The sequence below is a fragment of the Zonotrichia albicollis genome, chromosome Z (assembly GCF_047830755.1).
Source record: "Zonotrichia albicollis isolate bZonAlb1 chromosome Z, bZonAlb1.hap1, whole genome shotgun sequence".
NCBI classification, from domain to species: Eukaryota; Metazoa; Chordata; class Aves; order Passeriformes; family Passerellidae; genus Zonotrichia; species Zonotrichia albicollis.
In genome coordinates, this window is record NC_133860.1 from 38954222 (window position 1) to 38981076 (window position 26855).

General features: G+C 37.1%; 1 protein-coding gene across 1 annotated transcript in view; it reads right to left on the minus strand.

The window, feature by feature from the left end:
* Positions 1-1109: 1109 nt before the first annotated feature.
* JMY (junction mediating and regulatory protein, p53 cofactor) overlaps positions 1110-26855 on the minus strand; it is a 69357-nt gene continuing 43611 nt past the window's right edge. Inside the window, exons 7-11 of the mRNA XM_005492148.4 lie at positions 21411-21497; positions 18816-18911; positions 17034-17580; positions 15104-15414; positions 1110-11858 (exon numbers count right to left, since the gene is read on the minus strand). Coding sequence (XP_005492205.1) covers positions 15107-15414; positions 17034-17580; positions 18816-18911; positions 21411-21497 — 1038 coding nt within the window. The 3' untranslated portion in view covers positions 1110-11858; positions 15104-15106. The remainder of the gene's footprint in view (positions 11859-15103; positions 15415-17033; positions 17581-18815; positions 18912-21410; positions 21498-26855) is intronic.

Genomic DNA, 26855 nt, shown 5'->3' on the forward strand with positions numbered 1-26855 from the left:
TCAGCACTGGGGGTGTGTTTCATGAACACAGCTGAAGTCCTGACAGTCTGCAAACCCCATGGCCTTTCTGTCTTTTACCTTCACCACTCTAGAGGTTTGATACCAGTATTAGTCATCAGTGCTCCCTGTTTCCTGCTGCCATCTGATCCTATGATGTTTGTTCCTGTGATGGTAATAGATTTCTGAGCTGAGTTTGGGGTTTTTTCTTTCTTTTAACTTGCACGTAGTTTCCAACCTTGTTCCCTGCTTTGGGAATTCTCATCTGCTCTCATCCAAGCCTCATCTCACTGCATGGATCTAGCAGTGTGTCAGGTGCTTTCGCTTCCATTAGATTGAGAATAGCAACATAGACATTTTCTTGGAAGAGAACTTGCATTTCTGTGACTGTGGTAATTCTTGAAGAAGAAGGATTTTTTCCCCAGTAGATCAAGAAGGAGGGCAGAACTAAGGACCTTCACAAACAATACCATGCATCCAGGTGCTAAGGGGAGAGGAAGAGCTACACTTGACAAGGTATGTGTAAACATAATCTGTGTATATGGATTTCCTCCTGTTGAATTAAATATGGTCATGCAGATACTTGCAGAGAGGGAACAAGGCCTTTGAAATTCTCTGAGTCTGGCTTGTATTTTGTTAAATGTTCAGTGGAATTGTGTCTAAACAAAACAAAAGAAATTTGAAGCAAAATGACCTTGTACTTGCCTGCAGGAGAAAGATCATAGCCCTCACTTATGGATGGAAATTTTAACATTAAATCTACTTATTTCTTCACATCTGAATATATATGGTTATTTTTATAATTCCAGCAGTTTTGTTTCTCAGGAATCTGCAGCAATGAGAACCAGAAATCCATCAGTGTAAGGTACAGCTCTCTTTGACTTAGTGAGAGGAGCCAGGGTAGAAGTATGTAGCTGAGTGCCTCAAGTAGTATTTCATGCGAGCATCCTGCATCTAGTCCCTGCTGCACAGCCTCACTGCTACACCCTGCCAACTGCACTTGCTGTCTGTCCCAGAAGCAACTCAGGAGGGCTTGCTGTCCTTTGTTCAGAAGCTGCTGCTTCAAAACTGTAGCTCTGTCATTACCAGTCTGGAGTCCTTTTGCTCCAGAGCATTTTGCACAGTCAGAGTTTTGCTTGCAGGGGGAGAAAAGGGGAAATTTCATTCTGTATATCTTAAAGAAGCAGAGTAATATGTAGATTTGCTATAAGCTGCTTTTCCCCACTTCTTTAGAAAGAAATTATGAAAGCTTTATTTGAGGTGGTTATTGTTACCATTTGAACTTACCAGCCAAAACTTTCATTATCCTCTATTTCTTGCATGTTTTCTTTCGTTCTGTCTGTATTCTTTTCCCTTGCATAACATGGAACAACCAAACATGTTTATAGTCAATATAAGTCCTAAACTGCTTATGGAATGAGAAACATAAATATTCAGTGTCAAGCTCACCCAGCAGGGACATCAGTAACCCCAAAAAACCCAAAATCCACCCACAAAAGAGATATCTGTGGGAATGAGGTGCTGACTGTTGTGCATGAACATCTCAACCTCAGTGAGGAAGCACTGGGGATCTTCTAAACAAGCATTGCTGAGGCATGCTACTAGAAAGTACCTTGAATCAGAGCTGTCATAGAGACAGCAGTGCAAGTATTTTCAGAAAACATGAGTTTTTATGCTCTTCACCGATGATGATAACGGTATTGCACAAATAGAAAATACCTATAAGGCACATGTAACTCAAGTTAAAATGCAAAAATGTATTAGGATTGACAGCAAAAGTTCCCATCAAACTAGAAGATTTCTGTCATCAGCTAGAATAGGTGACAGGTCTTTTGCAAATGAATTATAGCTACGTTGGAAATCTCCATGAGAGAACAAGTACAAAGACAAGAACAGTTCTCTGTACCCGAGTCAGGCTGGGAAATCCATCTATGAGACTTAGTCATAGAGGTTGGGTTGGGTAGGTGGCAAACAGTACTGTCCTTTCAGAGGGGTTTAAAGGAATTTTGACACTTGGGCCATGTTGCAGTGATCAAACTGTCACAAGGACATAGATATCTAAAATTCAGAAGGGAATAAGGCCTCATAGAGCATAGAGCTGGTCAGCTCTGTGACTGAGCAAGCAACTGCACTGGAACTGCTGGTGTGCCCAAACAAGGAATCGTCTCTCTGAACCTGGCAATGGGGATGACTCACTTATGGGATAAGAACAAGCAAGTTCACCAACCTTGAGGGCGGTTTTACAGCTCAGCAATAGCTGTTAGGTGGCTGTGGAATTTGTCATAGTATTTCAAGTCTCTATTTTGCGGGGCTGCACCAGAAGAGGGGCCACTACTAGAGGCAGTTGTAAGGTGACCCACAGCTCCCACAAGCACAGTGCTGGGTCTTACATGGCATAAATGCTGGCATGCAGCTACTTGGAAAATAGCCAGCTGGTGACAGTGGCATGTCAAGGGATCAGGCCTTCATCACCTGGAAGGTCTTCATGGATTTAAGTGAAGAAATTCTAATTTGCATTATTTCAGAGTGATTTTTTTTTTTTTTAACTGAAATTTCACAGCTTGCTATTGCAATGACACATTTATGGGTTAATAGAAGACACTGTCCTGTTGGGAAACAGCTAGGCTCCTTCCACTGAGAAGGGAGCAGAAGCTAAAGTTTGCATTCAATTAGCCCAGCTGGTATTAGTGATAGTACCAAGCACATCCTTATCCAGAAGCATCCCTGCAACCTTGAGCATCCACAAAGGACTGCAGCAAACTCATTCATCTGGGCCTCAAAAGGCAGGGATTCTGTAGTTATCTCAGGCAGCTAATGGCTGGGAGCAGGACCCAGGTTTATCCCAGATGGCTGACAGCGCAGTCTCAACAAATGCTGTCTGGAACACAAAGTTTCTGTTCAAAGTTTCTTACTGCAAATGGAGATTAAAAGCTGAGTACTTGAAGGGTTGGGGTTTTCTGCAAAATGGGACATAGCACTAACTTGGAAATGTAACTGCTTTTGAGTATTTAAATATAATGCATGTTATTTTGTACACCAATAAAGCAAAGCATGCCCTGGTAGGCACTGTGTGGCTCACGTTTGCCCTGAATACATAGCCCAAGTAGACTTTTTTAATTTAAAGACTGACAAACCTGATCTCCTAAACAGAGATTTGCTTTAACTAACAGAACCTTTGACTGAGGACAATTTCTGCACTCCTATAATCTTTTCTCAGAATGGCTGAATGAGAGTAGGCACCCTCCAAGTATTACTTGGGGTTTTTTGACCATGTCCTGGCCACAAGCACTGATGGAATGGCCCATGAATGGTCAGACCTTGCAAAAGCCAACAGCCTGTCTTACTGAGCACAGTTTGACATAGAGCTGAGTGACAGAGCAAGGTATGGGTGTGTCAGGGGCACATAAAACACTGTGGTAAAGCGGGGAAAATAAATTCCTCCTGCAGTGGTGCTGGGCAGGAGAACAAACGTTATGTTTCAACTTACTCTGCTATTAAGAGAAGACTTTTCAGCAGCAGAAATCTTTAGGAAACCATGACAAAAATATATGTATGCCATTGACAGAACTATAGGATATGTGCTTTTTCTTTCTTTTTTGATACTATAAATATTACTTTATAATGCCAATTTAAGACATTTTTTAACATATCATTAGAAACCAAGAGCAGTGTGCAGTGGTTTTTCTGTCAAATTGCTTTCACAGGACTTTGTCCACTCCAACAGTCATTTTACTCACAGCCAAGTGCATGTGATGGGGAAAATGGCCATCCTTTTATGGTGCTTCAAAAGAAGTTGATTCATAAATGTCTGTTACTGGTGTTTAAATTGTGCTTTTAACATGCATGGCAGTTTGAGCATGCACTGATGGTTTTGTATGCTAAGAACTCAGTTACACTCTTACTGAAATTAAATGGGATTAAAATAAAGTACTGAGGAAGAAAAAGTATAGTTAATATAAGTCCTTTGTATGAACTGCATGATTCTTCAATCTTCCTTATTCCTGACTTTTAAACAGTAATGTACAAAGGGAATGTGATGCTAATTAGAAAAGTTGTTACGATGAAAGAATGAAGTAAACAGTGACTTATGTTTGAAAGTCTGTGAATGTGCTTAGTCTTATGTAAGCAATGTGGGGTACAGTGAGACGTCTCAAGAGAAGTCAAGAAGGCTGCTGCATTCCATGGTGAAGAACAAGTGACAAGAAAGCAATGCAGATGATTTACCCATGGCACAAATATCTCCAACAAACAGCCCAGAAACAGCACAAAACTACAATAGGAAAAAGGGGTAAGACAGCAGATACAGTGTGAATATGAATATAACCTTTGTTTTGGTTTAGGTTTTTTCCCAAAGTTTTGGTCAATTAATGATCAGCAAGACCCAGCAGCTTTAATAGCACAGAGTAATCTGTGCCTGTTTTTATCCACCGGCCCTTCCTGTGGAGGCAACAGTTCAAGGGAGATATGCTGCTTTTGAGCTGATGAAAATCTGGACAGTGAGCATGACTGTGGTGAAGATTTGCATAAAGTTTAGAGAAAGTAATTAGAGACTGAGAATCTTACTACAAATGGGGAAAGGCAGAAATGCCTCTCTGTGGGATCAGTTCTGCAGGATGGAGATTGGGAGAGATACTTGCAGCACTTCTGTGAGCAAGGTAGGTTACACAGCGATGATATTGCAGCCTCTTGGGAACACCCCTGGGATGGTTTTCTGCTTAAGGGCAGTTTGTGCAAGCAAAGTGATGCCTGTAACAGTTAAAAGGCTGACATGGTACATATTTAAGGTTTAAGACACCATTTTATCCATTTTTATGGACATTATAACCTTCCTTTATAAATGGTAAAAAACACAGTGGCATACGCAGTGTGCACAACTCTGTAATGGTATATTTAGACCTGTGCCTTCAGCATAAAGCTCCAGCTGCAGTGGTGGAAGTGACATGCTGATGGCTTGCTGATCCCAAGATTCAGAGATACTGTGGCACTCCAGGATTCCTCTAAGCTCCCTCCAATTGCAGGAAGAATGAAGCCTATAAAATGAGCTTCTCCCTGTGATGGGAAGCAGCAGTAAGAACTGCTGAGAAAAGCAACAGTTCATAGGTTTTGGAAAAAAAATCGGCAAAATACCCCTTCCATTTTTACTTCTTTGCCTCTGTTGAGCATTAAGAGGTGGAACAGAGACAAACCCTGCACGTATCAGCAGTTCTCCTATTTCAGAGGCATTGTGGCCCACTGAGTGTTTGTTTATAATGTACCTTTGTTTTACATCTGACATGTTACAAGCAGGAAAAAAAAAATGGTTCTTTCATCTTCTGTGTTGTACAAACAAGAGGCCTTATTTTGCATGGCATACCACTGCCTTTTAAGTCTGCCTACAGATTACATTGACTCATCTGCAATCCTGATGCATACACTAAATTAACTTCCAACCTGTACTGATACTGTAGAGAGTTATAAAAAAAAATCAACTTATCTACTGAAGCCAGTGCCAAACAGAACCAGCTGATGGAGGATCAGTTTGTCCTGCAGAGCAAAACCTGTGCAAGCACCCACATCAAGGTCACACACTGCCAGAGCTTTAGAAACAGTCCTCAGACACAAATGTAACTCTCTTCCCTCTTAAGTCAGCAACAATCAAAAAACTGATTATTTCAAAACACATTTCCTACTTCTTCTACATGTTCTTCCATAACCCAAAATTAAGTCATTATTTCCTGGCATGAAAAACACCATTAGGAAACCAAAGTCAGACAGCTTTGAATTTTCTACATGACATGTTGCAATGTAGATTTGCACTGCAAATACAAAGTTGGTTTCATGTTGCTCTTTGAAACGTCCTTTTTTCTTGTTTTCTCAGGATTGTGATAGCACTAAAAAGTTCCTGTTTCAGAAATACACTGGGTTTTTGTTTCTTCATGTTAAGGAACCAGCTAGAAAATAGAACCTAATGCACTGCACCAAAAACATAGAAGCAAAAGGGAAAAGAGACACAATATAAAGATACCTTCTTTGCAAGACTTAGGTCTACAAAAATAGTAACACAAAATGGCTAGAGCAATAAAGGAAAAACTTACAAACACCTAGGAACTCTAGTGAGGGACACGTTAGGTGTAAATAAGGGTGCCAAGCTTTTAACATTTCAGTATTTAAACTTTCACCCTTTTTGATAGAGTGTTTCTGTCCTTTGATCAAGAGATGGAAAGTGGGTGTGATTTGTAATTACGCACAACTACCCAGCATCATTCAGGAGCAAGGTTCTTCTGCAATACTTATATTGTTCATGTGGCTTCAGTTACAAAGATGTTACCTAGCTACAAATATTCCAGGCTGCAACATAGCTTAGAAGCAACCACCTACCATTGAACCATGACAGAGAATTTGAGGAATTGTAAGAATACCAATGGGAACTGAAATGAATTCAATCTGAAATTGCTTTTTGTGGGAACCAAACGTATTTTTAAATGCTAGTATATAATCAAAGTTAAAACCAAGACAGTGATCAAATAAATATCCTTTAATAAAGAAAAGAGGAATAATTTTAAAGCACCAAAACTGTGAGTATGATGTTACATCGCATGTACAATAAGGTGAATGCAGTACTTTGCGTACAGGTTTAAATTTCTGAATCATGATAATAAAACCCCATGAAATACACAGCAATAAACTTGCACTGCAGAAAAGCTGCACGAAAGAAAAAAGACCAAGAAGCAGACAATTAAAATTTTTTTCAGTTTCTAGGTATTGCTAGAAATCTTTGTTTAGTTATCAAACTTTTTTTTAAACATACTTGTGCTTAATACTTAATAACTTTGAGCATTTTCAGGCATAGTAAATTTGCAGAGTTGTTTACAATAAAATATGCATTTAATATGTCTTTTTGAATATAATGGAATTAAAGAACTTTCTTAACGCCAAGCACAATGTGCTAGTAGTGTCTTAGTCTAATGATAATACTGCACAAAGCTAGTGAATGGAAAATTTGTTTTCATTATTTCTTATTTATTCTACAGGCTTAACAAAGGAGTTAGTTTCATTAAGCTTCACTGGCTTCATTCATGTAAGACAACTTGCAGCCATCTGTATTTTATTAGCTTTCCTTTCATGATGACGCATTTGTATACATGTAAAATGAAATTCAAAACATATAGCAACAGCAACAACACGCTGGAAGATGTTAAGTGAATATCCCCAATGCCCAACACCTATTAACCAATTCAGAAGTCAAAACTATGTTTATACTCTGAAAATCAAGCCAGTTTATGGCAAACAAATTCCTGGATAGGTGACAGTCTCTGGAATAAAATCTCTGCAGAGTTTGGACTATACACACCAAAATGGTGCGCATCATCCTTTCTGCTTGTTTTCAATGGACACGCTACTGGTTAATGAGCTTTAGATAATGCTCTACACATAAACATTAAAAACTCAGCAGAATAAAATTAATTGCTTGGTCATTTTCCATATTAGAGGTACAGAGCATTCACATTTGAGAATGGAAAGATGACCTTTTCTGTCAAATTCTGAAGCTCTGAGCAACAGAATATAGAAGACCTGAATCACAATAAAAGCACATAAATGCCAGGTTGCAGATTCACCAAAGCCAGAGCTGTGAGTTTTGGATTAACAGTCAAACTGAAAGGGAAGTACAAAGACCCATATATGCAACAGCCCCTCCCACAAATACACTGGCATGCCCGCCCTCCCTCCCTTGACCATCCTAAAAATTCTAAGTATTTATGTATTAGGCAGCAATTAAATATAAATTGACTTTGTAGGAAAACTTAAATTACAGTATATTTATAGGTTAAAAATAGCCATTGTGTTGATAGCATTGATAGCAGAATGTTGATGTGCTTATTACACCAAAGAGCAATTTGCAGTCAAGTTTAGGATGACCTACTGTCAGCTCCAAGAGGACTGAAATCATGCAACATGCTCTCCCAGTAAGGTGCTTCTGTTACTCCTTTTCTTTGCAAGAAGCTTTGCTTGTTCTTAACATTAATTCTGTAGTGCGAAACATCAACAACATATTGTCCATGCTTATGAAATCATTACCAGAAATACATTCAGGTAATTTAATTACATAAGCATTACAATGAAAATAAAATCTGATTACACGCATGAGCAAACTTGATTTACAAATTACACTCCTGAAATTCAGTGCAACAAATGGAATAAGGGTAACATTAACCAATAATGTTTCTGCCTCCTCTTCTCAATAAGTTGCATCTTCAATAATGCATCTATCATTACTTTATTATTAAACAGTACAGAATATAGTGCTTATACTCAAAATGATTCTTTACAAATAATGTAGTGAAGTATGTTGAGTTCTATCCCCAATTCAGTCACAAAAGTACACAATATATAATCATACTAATTTATTTTACAAGTGTCTGGTGTAGAATGCAGACTGTCAGATTAAAAAAAAGAAAAACCAAACAATACCAGGCAAAACTTAGAAGTGATGTTTGAAAAGAATAAAAAAAAAAAGCCTTCATCTACCCTACACAGATAACTAACATGAAAATACAGTAAAGTGAGTAAGACTATTGGTCATTTGTAAAGGATCTGGAAACCTCCATGAATGAGAACATGAAATTCTTGTTGATATAAATTCAATTTCTGAACGAGACTATTGCTGTTTACCTTACATATTGGTTATTTTTGCAGAAACTGAGGATTTGGTTTCTTGTTCCCATTTATAAAAGGTTTTTCAGTCCTTACATAAGCATTTGTACAATAAACATTATGCATCCCAAATCTTTACTTCACTGGATGTTATAGCATAGTAAAACTTTTAATTTCAAAAAAGAAATAAGTTTCTAAAAATAGAAAAAAGTCGAAAAGCTGACAAACTACTTAAGATAAATAACTAGCAACAGAACAATGCAGCCACAACAATAAAATGAAAAATATCAATAGGCAGGTCTTTTTATGGAGGCTCTTTTTCCTTGCGCATGTTTACGTGTTTTTCCTTAGTGATGCTTGCCAAGATTTCTCACAATTATTACAGCGTTTCTCAGCTGTGGAGGAACTGATCTCAACGCAGGACTGTCATAATTTCCCTAAGTTTCTTATAAATACACTAAACTTTCCCCTTCTTCTGCAGTAGCCATCCCACTGGAAAATTTCACATGGCAGAGGATGGTACCTTTTATGCATTAGCCTCTATACACTACATATGCACAATTTTTGTATCAAAGTGAAAATTACGTGAAATTGTGACATCTAGTGACTCATGGAGATTTAAATTCAGGATTTTTTTTTTTAGTAGGATGAGGGAAAAAAATTCATTCATTTTCCACATAGAAGATGGCAGCTTTGAACTGATACATACTGCTATGCTCAGCATAACAACTACTTTTTGTGTGCCATAAAATACATGCTCATATGAGAACTCCATTTCTATTGAGACTAAGCTACTACAGAAATCTAAGATTTCAGCTAAATATGAAACAGATTAAGAAGAGTAATTTTCATCAATCATGCACACATTTTTCAAGGCAAAGATGACAGATCACATGGCAAACATATCTGAAAACTGTAGTAGAGTACAGCATGGAGCTATTTAGATAACAACACAGTGGTAAACTGCAGACAAACGTGTTGTGCAAGGGAACCACTGCACAAATACTTTAAAATTACACTATTTTTCCTCGGCTTGAAATTTTGCTAGTGTTCTGTATGCATACTCTAAGGAATAAAACCGCAGGCTGGAAAATAGGAAAAAATGAACATAAAAGTTCCTTGTTTAATTTAGCACTAAGTTTCAGATGAAATGTATAATGTGCATTACCATTTCACATCAAAGTTCTGTTTTGTGCTACAGCCAAAAATTTATTTGATTACCTTGATTTCAATGTGTGGTGTGACTGAAAGTACAAACAAATGTAGAACAAAACAGCTGATGGTACAGGCAGTGTCGAATGATTATGATGAACCTTGAAAGTGTTGCTATTGCTGCACGAACACAGCATCAGACAGCTCGCAACCATACCACGTAGTGCAGAATTCGGAGAATAAGTTTAAGAAGAAAGCATCATGAAGTTTTAGGCCTGTGGGAAGCCAGTATCATGTGTTTCACACAGCTGAAAAAGAGAGACCTAGCAACTAACACAGCAAAATCTATATAATTCTACAGTAACGCTGCTCATAGGTGCTTTGAAAATCAATGTTCACTAACTTTATAAGTAAGGCAACATGGTTAAGAAAATCCTCCGGAGATGTTTGACAGAGCTTTAATTTTTGGACAGCCACAGCAAAACATCTTCAATAGACTGAAGGGTCCCAGAGCTGAGGTTCCTTTAGATTACACAGCCTATTGCTAAGGTAAGGTCTCCTGCTCCTCTCTCTGTAAGTAAACGGCAAGACGTGAAATCCCCTGTTATAAATGTTAACACAGTACGTGTTCCATTACACGACAGCAGCAATGAGTAACTCCACTTAAAAGAACCCAGATCCCCATAAAGTAGTTTATCTGTCAAAAGAGGAACAGTGAATGGACCACACAACACAAAGGACAGGGACTGTGTATTTCTCAAACACAGTGTATGTTACACTAGTAAAAACAAAATGCTAGTGGAAATTCAGCTTTCCTAGAAGTGTAACGGGCTGATTTTTAATACCACATGAGGTTTTTAGGTGGTACAAGGCTACTTGTATCTCTGTATTGACATACCTCTTGGTACTGTGGTATCGTAAGAGTAGCTGCCTGCAGCCATTAGTCATGAGGTTTAGGACTACTCCTAAGTATTCACTGCAGAGGAAGTTGTAACTCTCCTTTAAAAATAAAACAGTCAGAATCAAAAGAAACTTTTTTCAGCCAGTAGGCTTTTGGGTATGAAATACAAACATTTTCGCAGCCACTAAAGGGAAAAATGAAAACCAGCAAGAATAGCATGATTTTCACAACTCAATTATCAGAATGCTTAAGTGCTTTGATCTTTTTTTTAAAGAAGACTGCTTAGACTAATCAAAAGCCATTTTAAACCAAAAGAGAAAAATATTTTTAAGTATGAAATTACAAAATATTGCTTCTTATAACAAATGATAAAAGTATAACTAACTTGGTTCAGCATAGCTAAATATTTTTAAAAAGCATGAAAATGTCTACTTTAAAAAGATGTCAGACTAAACATGACCTTCTAAAAAGGTGCTGCAGTATGTCTTACTAAATATATCATGATGGAAACAAACACATTCTTGAATATGTACTGAATTCAACTCTTAATTCTCATTGTGCTGTGGTCACTTGTTGCTTTTCATACTGATATATGCTTCTTCAAGCTAAGAAGAAAAAAAGTCTTAGTTGCATGTTACTGAATTTCAGCTACTGTAGTGCAACTAGGAATTCTCTTTCTGGCATATCAGACTGCTACACAGCAAGCTTCTCTGCAGGGAGCCATTTCGCTGAATTTTCAAGCACATGAGATATTCAGTGCAGTGAAGGGGCCATTTTACAGCTGGTTTAGAACCCCAAAGTTACTCTAACAGCAAGGTGTCTCCCAGCTCAAAATGGCCCCCTCACTTAACTGGCCATACATTACTAACGCAAATATAAAAAGTGCTTAATAATTGGGCATTCTTGATAGTATAAAATGCACGTCGTAACAACTTAGCTTTGTGCCCCAACCAAAATTTGTTTGAACAAATAAAGAAAAAAGTGACCTGAAATTAACATTTCAGGCCATTTTTTTCCAAGTACTGAGTTATTTGCCAAAGAAAGACTATTTCTTTGCCAAAGAAAGCCTCCTGTGGAATTGATGGTCATAACTGCTGGCTCTGAATTCTCAAAAATGTAGAAGAAAAGTAAATCTTCAACTGGGGTTTCTTATCGCATGTTGGCGGCTGTCAAGCACCTGTTTGAAAAGAAAGAAAAAGGAACATCTGAAAACTAAACTGCTGTACAGATATTATCAACATATTAGGCAATTCTAATATGCAATATAGTGAGCAGTGCAATATACTGAGCAAAGGTTCTCTTTGCTCCCAGGATAATGACACAGTGACTCTGGAGCCAGAACACACATTTGACCAGGACTTTTTTTTTTGCCTTCTGGTATTACTGGCAGTTAACACAGATTAGAGTTTGAAGAGGCCCAAAATACTGCATCAGAGAACAAAAGCTCCCTTGTTATCTGTTACTTTTGTCCACCACTGACAGGAACTCAGGTTCTGCATTACTTACCGTACTCTTAGTGTACTATGGTGCACTATTATGTACTCATATGCAGATATTCTCAGGATACTTTTGATAACCAGTAATCTCTCAGATTTTTCATACAGAAAAATTTTTCATACAGAAGCTACTACATATTTATACTGCTGGCTCAGCTACTTCAATATACAGAATGCCTCAATATCTTTTTACATGTTTCAGAGTGTCTGTCTGGAAAGAACCACTCTTTAAAAGATTAGCCATAACTTTATGTAGAAGTTAACTCACAGAACAGGAAATACAAGAAATTACTAGGTCTCCTGCAAGAATTAGTTACTGTTAGTTTTGTCTTCAAACTTCAATAATTAATGAAACCACTTCACTGAGCACTACTAACACTCCCTCCTTCACGTGTATCAAGGAACTTTCTGGTACTTAATAAATATACATCACTGTATCAGATTTAGCCTTCCTTTTACAAAAGGCAAATATGTGCATTACACTTAGCCTATACAGACATTTGTGTAATTAAGCATAATTCATAAAAAAATGTGTGCCAACTCACTACTGTAAACATGTTTTCAACCTAAAATCTCTATGCTACTGTTTCGGCATGTGTAGCACAAGTTAAAAATCAGTTGATCAGTCTTAAAGCATGGTATTAAGTGGATAACCTTACAGTGAAAAATACCAGCCTGCTATTTCTACAACAGATTTTCATTACTTTGCTCTTTTATGATGAACGCTAGTAAACCAGTCTGTATCTTCAAGCAAGTATGCTCATCTATATGGAAAGCATTTTTTCAGTTGCGTTTTTCAAGGGCTTTGTCTCAATCTCTGCTGTTTCTGAGCTATTTTTTGATGAAGTGAATATCCCCAAATTTTCTGAGCTGTTCTTTACAACCATTTTTCAATCAAAACTATTATGTGTTAAATAATCTAATTTAAAAAAAAATCCTAACAGGGTTGTTTTTGTGATAAAACACAACAATGGTAAGAGAAAGCAAGCCTCAGATATGTAAAGAACAAGGAGCACATACTCCTGGCACTGAACTGACACTGAATACTGCTTTAAGGTCTAAATGATTTCACAGGACTTCAGCAGGATGTAGACAGGTAAAAAAGAGACAACAACCAGGGACCACCTGGCAGTGATTTTCACCCTGCATTATGAACTCTTTCTATGGGGCTGCAAAGACCAGAGAAAAACATTTATCTACATTGTGTGGCAATGACCACAGAATATTTCTAAGACACACTTCCAGTGTAAAATGCTTAGGAGGTCAACCAATTTAATTTTTAAAAAAATTAAGTCAGTCTTGGAAAATTTCTTTGTATTTTGCAAAAAAAAAAAGCAAACAAAATCCTAAACAGTCAAAGAGATTTACTAAAATCGAAATCAAATCACAAAGTTTAAATTTGATCTGTTATCTAGGAAATGAGATTGCAGTCCAATTGCAGTTGTACTAGGAAAGCCAAGTTAGTTCCAAGACATGTCTTTTCTTATAGCTGCCACTTGATTTCTGAAGAGTTGTGGTAGTGGGAGTTTTCAATACGCAAGGACTGAAAGAAATTACATGAAAGAAAAATCATTTTTACTTGGAGTTTCAGCAAGAGTTAAGCACATCCCCACTCCTGGAGTTTCAACTCCAAAACTAGCAGTAGATTTGGTATGGAATAGAAGGAGCAAGCTATAATTAAACAGTGTGAAATCATTAGGGTGGCCAATGGCTAGTTTGTGAGGAATTGAACGCAGCATTTATTTTCCTTTTCAAAAAATTAAAATATTAAAATTTTAAAATATCACACCAATGCAACCGATTGAGACAGTACTTCATCATCACAAGAACATTCAGCAGATGATGTGCCAAGTCAGAATCAGTTTTTAAACAGCTGTAGCACTTTACCAACAGTCACTTTCCAGCTATGTTAACAACTAACCAGGGTAGAAATGCTGGATTGTGAAAATTCAAAAAGGTTATATTCTTTCTACTGCTAACTGTGTTGCAAGGATTACAAATATTTGTCTTTCATTCTGTTTGAATAGCCCTTCTAAACAGATTTTTAATTTCTTTTCAGACTGTCATGCCTCTGGTTTCTCAGATTTTAGGTTTAGTGGGAACCTTCACGATAGTCAAGTTCATTCATGTGTAACATGAGAGAGCCACCACAGAGAAGCAACCTATGCTGCTGCTGTAGTCACAAATATCTTTGTGCTACTGATGCAGCAATTATTTTGAAAATTGATCTCTTGCTGATTTTTGGTTTGTTCTGAAATCATTAATTTCATCTGCTGAAGTCTGATATCTGTACTTTCAGGCACTGTAGCTTAGTATTAATGCAAGTTCATGGAATTCAGACAACCAGCAGAGGTATAAATTGTATATTTACTGTTTACAGCCTGAAAATTCAATTAAGTTAGATTTTAGAGACTGAAACCAGGCCATAAGAAATCTCAGGGTAACCCACAAGATTTCAATGTGTTCAGCATTCAAACCTAACTGTCCTTCACTTAGAAGTTACTCAGTCTGAAATAAGACATACCCAATTTTTACAAGGCTAGAAATAATCAGCAAGTAAGTATAAGGTGTGTCCCAGAGTGATTGTGCTGCTTTTTAAACTTATTAGGTAAATTGGGAACTGTCTCTTCAAATTAACTAAATAAAATCGAGCTTTTTTATGAAGTCATCCTGTCAATATTCAACAGAAGTACTGGAACAGTAAAAGGCTAACATACTGTCTAAAAAGAGCTATTCCTTATTATAAACCTTAAATTCTTTGAAAAGTCAGTGATGCTCAATTCATATGTGCATTTTCATCACACTGGATGTCAGACAGTTTAGTCACATTCCTACTAAGTCTCCCAGAATGCACAACCTGAGGCTTAGCTGCTACTGTTATAAAAAACTGTTGTAGAAATATTATCTTTAAACGTAGCTTAATTACAGGTTAGTTTTCCCAGTCTGTGCAAGGCAAACTCTCCTCTTCATCCTCTGACTCAGGAGATGCTTCCTTAATCCTTCGCAATGCTTCATGGATGCTCCTTGTCAGAGGGTCAGTATCAGGCAGAATTGTAAAGGATTCTCTCAAAACATCTTTCTGTACTTTCTTCAGTTTCACCCCTTTCCTGATCTGTGCCAAGATGTTATTGCTATCATCTTCATCAGGAAAAGGAGGGAGACTTCTCTGCTCAACTTTTCTTAAATGAAAGCTGCCACGTTTCAAGGAAGCCAGCACTTCATCCATCGGGGAACTCACTGCAGCAAATCAAAAGACCTTTGTATTATTTTCACAAAATTTTACCAGTTTTAATTTTTATTTCCTCAAGACCAAAAAGTGCCAGCATACTATTAATATGATAGTCCCATACTGCAAGTATAATGGTAGCTCCAATACTGTTTTAGCTTCTAAATAATCTTCCTTATTACCAGGGCAAAGCTGGTTTATACAGACAGTTGTAATTTTTGTAACCACAACTTCCTATCAGGAAGAAAAACTTTCTGAACAATGTGGCTTTTCTGTTTGCAGTCAGGAAAGTCAAACTGCAAGGATTTCAACATAATGAAAGTGTTTACTGCATCACTTTTTTTAACTTTAGAACTCAGGTAATGAATACATGTCTTATGTACTGGACTGTGGGAGCCATTTTTTCCACTTGCATTTTTAAGCTATTTTCACCTACTGCATGACTATTTCCACAAGCCAGCAAGGGAAGCAGCAATACAGTTAATTGCAAGAGCATGCGTTTTGTCACTTCTTTGGGTTCATGTATTTGTTGGCATCTAGTCCCAGCACAGTTATAAAAATTGTCTTCCTTTATAAGTAATGAAAACAAAGAAGTCAGAGATAGTTCTTTATGGCAAATCCTTTCTTTATCCCTAATTTTGAAACTAGTCTTCTGCAAAAAAAAAAATCAGGCTTTTGCTCTTGTAAGAGCCATGAGTGGGAAATAGCTTCACCTCAGAGAATGCATTATAATAAAGCATAATAAGGTTTAAACTCTTTGCATACACTAGCACGTAATTTGTGCAGCACCTCTCTATCAATACGTATGTATCTCCAGGTTCTTTTTTGTATATTGTACAATATGCTTTGTATATTGTACAATATGCAAAACAGGTTTTGCATTTAGGAATAAGCTTTTTTGCATTTACGAATACGCTGTTTTGCATTTAGGAATAAGCTTTCTCTGTCCTACTGAAGGCCTAGAAGACAGAAAAAACACAATGAAAAGAGAAATATAAAAGAATACAGTCTTGCACATTTGAAGGAGGGAGGACAGACTGTAATGTCCCTGTCACTAAAGCCACTTAAAAACTTGGAACATCTCAGTGTAGAGTGCTGCTGCAGACAGGAACAATATTCTTAAGAGGAATAATTGATTTGAATTTATATTTGTCATATTATGATGCATACAAAACTGTACACACAATAGGTACTTTATAAAAAATTGCAAGATAAAATGTGAGTAAAATAAACAGTAGGACCACATAAAAATTAATGTTATTCTGTTATTAAATAGAACACTGCATCTTCAGGTGAAACACAGAATATTTACAGGGCTAGCAGTAAGTAGATACATAAATATTCTTTTCAACAGCATTTAGGTCCATTTTCTATCTAGTCTAACATGGGATAATGTAGACTCAATTTCACAAGTGTTTTCCCACTGAACAAGTATGCCATGCTTTCGTAAAAGCCCTAGTTGCCAGCATCTTTCAGCTAAAAAGGATTTAACAACTTTCCCATTAATAATAAATTAATCACAGCATACATTTTCCTACAGAATAATTTAAAAAATGAACTGATGTGCCCTGCAATGTTTAAATTAATAACAACAAATTTTAAATTAAATATGCAGAAATTAAAACATTACCTCTTCTCCTCTGTAAACCCTCTATATCACCAGTCTTCTTAAGCTTCTTCTTGGCACTGACTAGCTGACTGCTATCAAACAGATGTGCTGGTGGGACACCAGAAGAGTGCTGGACTCCCTTCTCCACACTCTGACGTTTAACAAAGCTGTCACTTTTCTCTAAGGACTTGGTGGCATCTTCCTTGGAGGGCAAAGGTGGAGGTGGAGGTGGAGGAGGCAAAGGGGGTGGAAGCTGTACTCCAGTAGCAGACTCTGGCTGAAGCTGGTCACTGGTGAGTGGAGAAGTGCTAACACAGGGCAGTTCAGAGGTAACACCATTAGGAGGCAAGGAGACATCTTGAAGTTGTTTTAAGCTTGTGGATTCCTGCACTTGCAAAGGCTGAACTGCTTTTTCCAATTCCACCTCCTCACTCTTCTCTTGGACTTGTATGGTTGCTGGCATAGATTGAGGCTGCTCGACACAGGGCACTGAGCTGGCTGCACATTTTCTTCTTGCATGAGCCAGCCGCAGTCTGGTTGATTTAAGTATTACTTGCCCAGGGTACCGCTAAAGTGAATAAGGTATGGACAATTACGTAAGCAATTGCAACAGACTATTTTAGATTTTATATACCTGTCATTTCTGACAAACAATATTCATTTTGCTCTGTATGTAAAAGCAAGGCAAATATATCCCCAGCTTTATGCAAAAAATTATTTATAATTTTTTTTCTTATTTAAGCCACGATTTGATTAGCCTAATCAGTGAAATACATAGTTTAGAATTACGATTTTACTAAGAATCAGATTACACACTCAAAACTGGTTTTTTACTGGAAACTAAAATTCAAAATTTCCTCTTGCTTTCCTCTTCTAAACCTGGTCAATGGCTCCCTCTTCAAGTGCAGACCAGTCCTGACTTAATATACTGGCCTTATATGTGAATCAAACTGTTTTAAAAGCTATATCTTGAGAACATTAAAAACTTTTAGCCTTAATTTACTTCTTAAATTTGCTGCCTCATTATCAGTCTTTTCATATTAGTTTCATCCATAGCCTTTTTAAAGCAAAAAATTAAGCTGCTTCCGAAAGACAGGTGTAATATTTTTTGCACAACTGTGGAAAGCCTAAAGCAATAGCCTAAAGCCTTAGTATGTTAATAGAAAAAGTCAGCTCATGAACAATTGGTGGTTAAAATAAGTAAATTTGCTTCATTTTACAGAAGTTACAAAATTCAAGGCCTTGCAAACAATAAGGACATGAATGTAATTCTGAAATACCACTGAAGAAGACAACTTCCCAGCAGAGAAACTTCTCATACCTTTATTTTTTTAATGTATACAACAAAAAGTCTTCACCAATTAATACAGTCTCTGTTTTCTTTCACTTTCAGCCCTTTCCTTATTCCTTCCCCTTCATTCCACCTTCCATGCACTTTCTGATGCTTCCATTGTAATAAGAAGGGGCAAGTATTCCAGCAATCAGCAGCAGGGGGCCAAGTCAGATGACAACGCTCTTTGTGGGAAGTACTGTTTAGATTATACTTCTCAGGAATATTTGCCAATTGTCTTGTCACAAGGTATAGGTGCAAGAGTAAATAGAACCTTATTATGGCACTGGGAATGCAACAGCTAGAGGAATCTGTTACCACCAATGCCATATTTTGTTGGGAATTTTCCAAAGACCAGTTAATTATACAATGAAAAAGAATCACTAATAGGAAAGTGAATGTCATTACTGGAATGAGTGAGAAGTTCTTTAGGAAAGAAAACAGCCAGAAAAGAAAAACTATTCTTCTGTTACCTGCTTAAATGTACGAAGTCTGTCCAGGGTTTTCTGTCGTTCCTGACTAACCCAGGAGCTCTTTCTTTCCTCTTCATCCTGCAACTGATCTCGTTTCTGAGAAAATATATGGAAAACATGTAAATATCACATCCAGTGCTTTATTCGGCTTCAATAGGAAAAATACTCTTATTCTAAATGTGAAGAGTTACTTAAAAAGATACTTCTCAAATGAACACAACCTCAAAATTTGGCCTCTGACTTCCCCTTAAAAAATAGTATACATTTCCTGGTTTGTTTTGTCAAAGAAAAGCAAAACAGGAAAAAATGTTTCAATCTTGAACAGGAACACTTGGTAGACTTGTTACTTTGAGACATGAGAAATAACAAGTGACAGAATGCTATACTTAGAGATGTCCCACTGAATTAAAGTTACATAAATTAGCCAGAGAGCAAAGCAGCATCATTTCCCCCTCACTCCAATAACAAAATAACTGTCCAAATCACAAGGCTGTCCATTTAAACAAGCTGTATTAGTATTCTCAAAGTACAAGAATTCACAGAACTCAGCATCACAAAGTTTTGAACCCAACAGCAAGCAAATTAAGTAAATGTTTTCATCCTTACATTTACAACAGTAAATATAACTTTGTATTTACTCCAGCTTTTGTTACTTAATCCAGCTTGATTTTACATAATTGCACTTAAGTAAAGGTTTGATGCTCTTCCTCATACCTGGTACAGTTGTTTTTACTTGTGCAGAGATTTTACCTCATGGAAAACATACCTTTAGGTACATCTCCTTTAACTAATCACTCTTTCTTACAGAATTTCAGCAAGAGTTACTGCACCTTTGAAACAAACACTCACTCCTCAGTCAAATTTACTGGAAATGGAAGCTAATTACCAGAAGGTGAAATTCACTGCAGGCAAGTTCAGAAGCTATCAGGAAAAGTGATGTAACAGCTGACCACAAAGAAAAAACCCTGAGCAAAACCAGCAGCTTTAATTCTTAAAATGACTCACAGCATTTAATATTACTTCTGAAAGCTTATCTTCATAATCAAAAATTCTGATCACTTTTGTGAACCTTTTACACTCATTCAGTCACCACAAAAGCAGTGTCTGCCTGCCATTTTCATAAGTCAGTTAGTGGCTGGTGTCCTTCACAAAAAGCCAACTCCTGTGATTTGGAAGGAAGGAAGTATAGATGCATTAGGGAGAGAAAGATGAGAACATGTCTGAAAAACAGTAAGGACAGAAAACAGAAAGACGTGAAGAGAAGGAAAAGCATGAGGTAAAAGAAAATAAGAACAGTGGCCAAAGAAGTTAGAACAGAAACACAAAGAAAGGAAGAAAAGTAGTTCTATCCCTGTACCTAAATGTTACATATGCATTCAGATCAAACTTTTCCTGAAGGAGTCTCAAAATCAAGGGTGTTTTTTGTTTTTTTGTTTTGGCTGACTTGTGTATTTGGTTTTGTTTCACTTTTAAGTAAAATGGTGAAATTGCAATTCTTATTTGGTTTCAAATTTGGACTCCCTCTTTTCAAAATGCTTAATGAAATCCAGTAATTTAAAACCTATTTTACTGTAACGCTAGAATTTTTCAGTCACATTTTTACCAGAAAAACCCCACACAAAAATAAAAAATTAGCCAAGGTTCTTTATATCATTCAAGCAAGCAACACCATAATATAAAGCTCTGCAGTACTTGAGAGACAATGAAGTCCTTTGGCTTTGTCAAGTCTTATTTGTAAGACTGATAAATGGCCTACAGTCCACACAGTAACTTCCTCTGCCTTATTATAAGAACTGATGAAAAAAAAAAAATTTTTCAATTCCTTAAAGAATATTCCTTAAATTCCATACTGACTTTGACAAGTAGCCTTTCCACAAAATAAATTATGCAGCTGACTTTCTGGACAAAAATATCAATGTTAAAAATGTATAAGGATGAAATAGAATCACTTTCACTAATCTAATTGAAGCCTGAATTGAAGTGACTTGGATTTCAATGCATCTTTGTCAGTGATCTTTATCAAATATTGATACTATATCAGCTCCCAAGACCTAGTCCAAAATTTGAATATTCCTTAAGATAAGCCTATTAGGTACAGCATAAGAGTCCAGCTGGTCTATTCTCTGCAAGAAGACTACAAAAAAATCATGGAGCATCCATCTGGAACTACAAGTTTACACAACATAATTCCAGTAATTGCTTTAGTAGAAGGAAGAAAAGTAGTAACCAAGCTTATTAAGATTCAAGAATAAATACGTGTGATTTCCTTGCTCCTATCAGCATAGCGAACATGGCATTCAGAGATGCTCAGAATCATTTATGTACACATGATGACAAACATAACAAAACACTCAGAATGTCAATATGACATAAAGAACTGTTCTACTTGCTTGGTTCCCATGTCTTCCTAACACACCTATATACTCCTCCTTGCCAGCATAATATGACACAGAAATTGTGCATGGTGCAAAGGTCAGGGATACACAGCATCTTCTGGAAGAGCTATCACTCTGAATGCTCCCCTAATTAATGTATAATGAGGAATGCAAGCTATTAATGACAGGCTAAGCTCAACAGCAGAAAACTCAAACTTACCAGCTGAACAGTATGGTGCATTTTGTACTCCTTCTCGCTCTGGTGACGCTGCTGGATCTTCTCATTGTGCTTTGCAATACAGATCTCCTGCAGGGACACAAACCACAACCTATAAAGCATGCAATTTAAATACAGATTTACATTATGTCATATTTAGCAAATGGCAGGTAGAAAAATAGAAACTGCAAAGCCTATTTCATATAGGCTCATTTAACTTACAATGAACTGTAACTAAAAAAAAAAAAGTCAGACGACCCCAAATCTATTATTTTTAACTATCAAAAGAGTAGATCCAAGTGACAGCTGCTTGGAAAGTCTGTTCTACAGGACCAATATAAGAGTAGCAAAAGTCACCAATCTGTCAACACTTCATAAAGACCTTGTTTAACCCCACGTATTTGCACCCATGGAAAATAACTAACTCTTGAATGTACCACATATTTTTGTTTATGCAAATAAACAGTTTCCCATTTACAGATGTCAAATCATCTTTTCCATGTACTCTCTGAAAGCACAGGCTAGAATCAAGTTGTTACAATTCAGTGTGTTTATTTATTCCACTAAGCTGATATCTCTAACACCTGGTATAAAACAAGAATTTGTTGCAAATAAGAATATGTTAAAAACAAACAAGCAAAAAACTAGGCCATGTTACAACGGCTGACAAAGAGGATAACAGCCAAACTTCAAGTAGACAGACAACTTCATTGGATGATACTGAGGGCCAGGAAATTGGACAGCATGAGCAACAGAATTAGACCTGGTACAAGCACCATGCAGAACTAGAACAAAGTCAGATGTACAGTCATAAACAAATCTCACAGTTGTGCAAGAAGGTGCAATGTTAGCAGTTTGAAGTGTGACTCCAGATAGAGCATGGAGCTGATGGGGTTCTCAAGTATCATTTAGTATGACTTTCTGGGTAGGTTCAGAAAAGAGCTTTGCCATCAAAAGCATTGCTTGAGGGAGCTGATGAAGTAAAGCACAAAAATAAGGAGGGAAAGGACTAAAGAAACCTCACTATTTTAGATGTTTAAAAATGCAGAAAAAGCTGTTCTGCAAGTTGTCTATGGACATGCTTTGATCACATGAAAAAAGGAACCAGTGTTCCCGTATAGGAAAGCAAAATGATCAATATTGCTGCTGTATATAGGTAACTGACTAAAGCAAAAAATTCTGCGCAAATACTGGCCCCACTTTTATCAGAGGTATATCACAGAATGGCTTAGGTGGGAAGACATCTTGAAGCTCATCTACTGCCAACCTCCCTGTCACAGACAGGGAACTTCCACTTAACCAGGCTACTCGGGGCCCCATCCAACCCAGCCTTGAATATTCCCAGGGATGGGGCATCCACAACTTCCTGGGGCAACTTGTGCCAGCAGCTCACCACCCCCAGGGTAAAGAAATTTCTAACAGCTATTCAAATCTCTCCTTGTTTAAAACTGTTCCCTCCTGTCCATGTAAAATATCTGTCCATGTCAAAAGGCACTCTCCCTCTTTCTTATAAGCTCCCTTTATGTTCTGAAAGGCTTTACTGAGGTCTCCCCAGAGCCTTCTCTTCTCCAGGCTGAACAACCCCAGCCTGTCACTACAGGAGAGGTGCTCCAACCCTCTGATCATCTTTGTGGACCTACTCTGGACTTGCTCTAACAGGTCCACACATATATACAGCCAAACATATCTGGGTTTTGTATTTCTTTCTGGAGGTTCTATCCCCCTGGTGAAAAGAGTTAATCCTGTAACAGTCAATCAATTTAATTTGTAGCTGAAAAAGTACAAAATACTTCATCTCTGCGTTTCAAAAACACAGCAAGCTACACAATACTAACAGAAAATCTGAACAACTTTCTATAATGCGCCTAACTAGTTTACAGTTTATTCTTCATTTAGGCTGCAAATATTATAAAATAACGAGAAAATGTAAATTATGCATGGTTTGGGTTTTTTGACATATACTCAGGGGGCACAATTTTATGTAATGTAACATTTATGACTAAATGCAATAATGAAAGATATTTTAATTATATAAAGAGGACACACCTGACCAAAACGTATTTAGTGCTGAGTTTGTTTTGAAAAACAACCTACTTCAACGTAATTAGGTCTCTTTGACATGAAATAATAAAAACAATTAGGAGGGGCTGAAAACATGTTGCAGGACAGGGTCAGAAATCTGAATAATCTTAATTAATTACTGAAATGGTCTAAGAAAAAAAGGAAAGGTTGCAATTTCTGAGGGACAAATGCAGGGTTCTACTTGTAGACAAGATTAAGGGACGTCAAATAAAGGATGAAATTAAAAACACCCAAATGGCAGCTGTAAGAAAACTAACTGGATGATTACAGCAGATGACAAGTTCAATACATACCAGTGAACTCTGGCAAAAAACACCAAAAGAACAAAACCAAACATAATAATTGGGTGTATGAGTAGGTCTATTGCACGTGCAAGGCAGTCCTTACTTCCAAGCACTGGGAAGCAGACACATCATAGAATCATCAAGTTTGGAAAAGACCTTTAAGATCATTCAGTCCAACTGTCCACCCAGCACTGCCATTGTTACCACTAAACCATCATCCAGCACCAAATCCAGACACTTCTCAAACACCTTCAGGGATGATTTTACCACCTCCTTGTGAAATTATGTCGAGTGAGAGCAACACCTCAAGAAATATGTTGATCAACTGTATGGGACTGGGAAAGCAACAAGATAATACTCATTCTTTCTTTAATCAGTTGACTGATTTCACAGTATCAAGTTGTACTTCTATTAAAGAGACAAAAAAGGGAGAGCTGAGGAACCATTTCAACCTTTGTCACTGCATGAACTACAATGTGTAAGACTAGTAACATGGAATATATGTAAAAGAGATCTGCATTAGTATTATATCTAACTAGTTCCAGTTAGCCCTGCATTCAGCTTAACTATCCCAATTAAAAGGCTAGCTTTTCATGTGCAGAAACCATATTTTACTATAAGCATTCAGTGTAGTTACGGCCTTATGCTGCTGTTGTTGTAATAGAAGTTAGTAACAGAACACCAATAAGCCTTTCCCACCTGTCACTGCATCTTCGTAACACCTATTTTGGCACAGGCTGTGCTTTAAAATGTGGCTTTCTAAAGATGTCCTATTAAATGAGCACAAAAGCACGTGAGGAAGTTTCCTAGATGAAAGCACACATTATGAACACACCCCAAACAGCTTCACCAACCAGTAGCTGCTTGTTCCATATGATTATCTAATTAATACTAATGTGCAGCCAGCAGGGGGTAGACTGGCATAATAACAGTAATTTCCTGCATGAAAAATCTACAGCTAACTCTCTAGAAGTAAGGGACAAAACGGTTAAACTGCTATTAAAAATTTATTTTTTAATAACTCACTGTCATCAACACAAAAGAACGTTAGGAAATGATTGTTCAACAAATGCAAAGAGATTTGTATTAAAAAGAGAATGAAGAGTTTATACTCGTGGTAGTACAGTGGAAAAATATCAAACCCTGTAAAATTGTGAATTTTTAAAATGCCATTTCAGTTATTCAAGAGTCATGACTGAATTATGTTTGTAATAAGCCTTTAACGAAAGTTTCTAAATAAAAGCTTAATACGATTATTTGACAACATCACTGAAAAACTAATACATCATCTGCAAAATCAGGGAGGGAATATCTGAAAAACAAAATAGAGACTACAGTCACTGAAGCTTATATTTAAATTACAAATAATTTTACTCGACAAAGAGTAATTTATTCCCTTTCACTGTGTTATCTCCTCAATAGAAAAATTTTCAAATACCTGGATGATGAAATTACCTTCTTCCAAAAAATAAAACTGATGGCAGAGAAAAATTTCCTATTGTTTCCTTAATCCTGATATCTGCTGCTAGAAAGGAGACATTCTCCTAAGGGCATTTTCAGTTGCCAAAATCTTGATAATGAGAAAAGACTGTAATTTCTAAACATATCGCAAGACTGTCCTATACACCACTTAGAGCATAGCTTACCTTTTGTTTTCATCTACAGAACTGACAAGCTTAAAAAAAAAAAACACAACCAAAAAGAAGGAAAAACCCCACCAATCTGCCACCAAAATCTCACCAACCCAATCCAAAACAGAACACCGGTTTAAAAGCCTGTTTTAAGATACTTTGCTGAAACACACGAAGTCAGGAATACAATCTGAAAAGCAATAAGCACACTCTCATCTCAGTTCAACAATAAATGTTTCTTAGTTGAGACAGACACAGATTTACCACACAGTATGTACTTTCCATATTCACCCTCAAAAAGTCACTTTTCTCCACATAGCATTCAGTCATCACTGCCCTCATTCTCACCATCTACAGTCTGCTTTTGTATCCCATCTGTATCTCAGTTCTGCATACTTAACCTCCCAATACTTCAGAGCAAGAACACTTTTTTTACCCACAAATACAAGTACACACATCAGGCGCCTTAAATAACATTCATGAATGTTTTACAGTATCACTAGAAAGCCATTGAAAATGCGAAGATTGCTTAAAGAAATGAGACAAGTCTATGAGCTCTGATTTCCAGGTAATTGCCAGAAAGCTTAGAAGGACTCTGTGTTATCCAGCAGTGAGAAGCCAAAAAATGGCCATATTCTTTTCTGCCCAACAAGTGCTACACAATGGCACACAACAGATTATGCCCTTTCTTTTTGCTCAAATAAAGGTAATTTATTTTCTCCTGTAAGTTTAAGCACACATTGCTCTACTGTGTGATTTTTCTTAGAGGCTATGTATCTCCCTACAGCACTCAACTGCAGAGAATACTATGCTGGGCAATGACATAAGTATGAAAGCTGGAACTAGTTCTGAGAGCAGTATGATGCCCAAATTCGACATGGAGACATTACCTCAGGTCCTGAAAGCAGTATAGCCACAGCTATCCCAGAACAATGTTGACAAGATGTAAGTGTACCAGTCTGCATGCAGATGCAGAAAAGCAACACTACCACACACAGCTCTGCATCTTGTCACAGTGCACAACCAGGCATGCTGATACTCCTGCTACAGCCAAAGCCAACTCCTTCAGCTTAAAAAGGTATTCTATCATAGCACAACACTGAAACAAATGAGCCCCTGAAGGTGATTAGTTCATTATACAGATACATGGGCATGCTAAAAAAATCTCTACTCCTGCTTCAGAGTTTCTTCTTGACCTGTGAACTCCAGTAAGTTAAGCAGAGAATAGCAAACAGGTTATCACTTTTAAACAGGTTTGTCTACTTTGTAAGGTGTCAGCAATGTCTTCTCATATCCAGGAGAAAATATCTTATTATACTAGAGCCTGTGTACATTAGCGTAACACGACAGGTAAATTCTCTTAAAATACTAACAACATTCTTGATACCTTTTCTCTTTACAAACTCATGTAAAACAAACACAATGACAAAGCAAGCTACTTCACATAATCG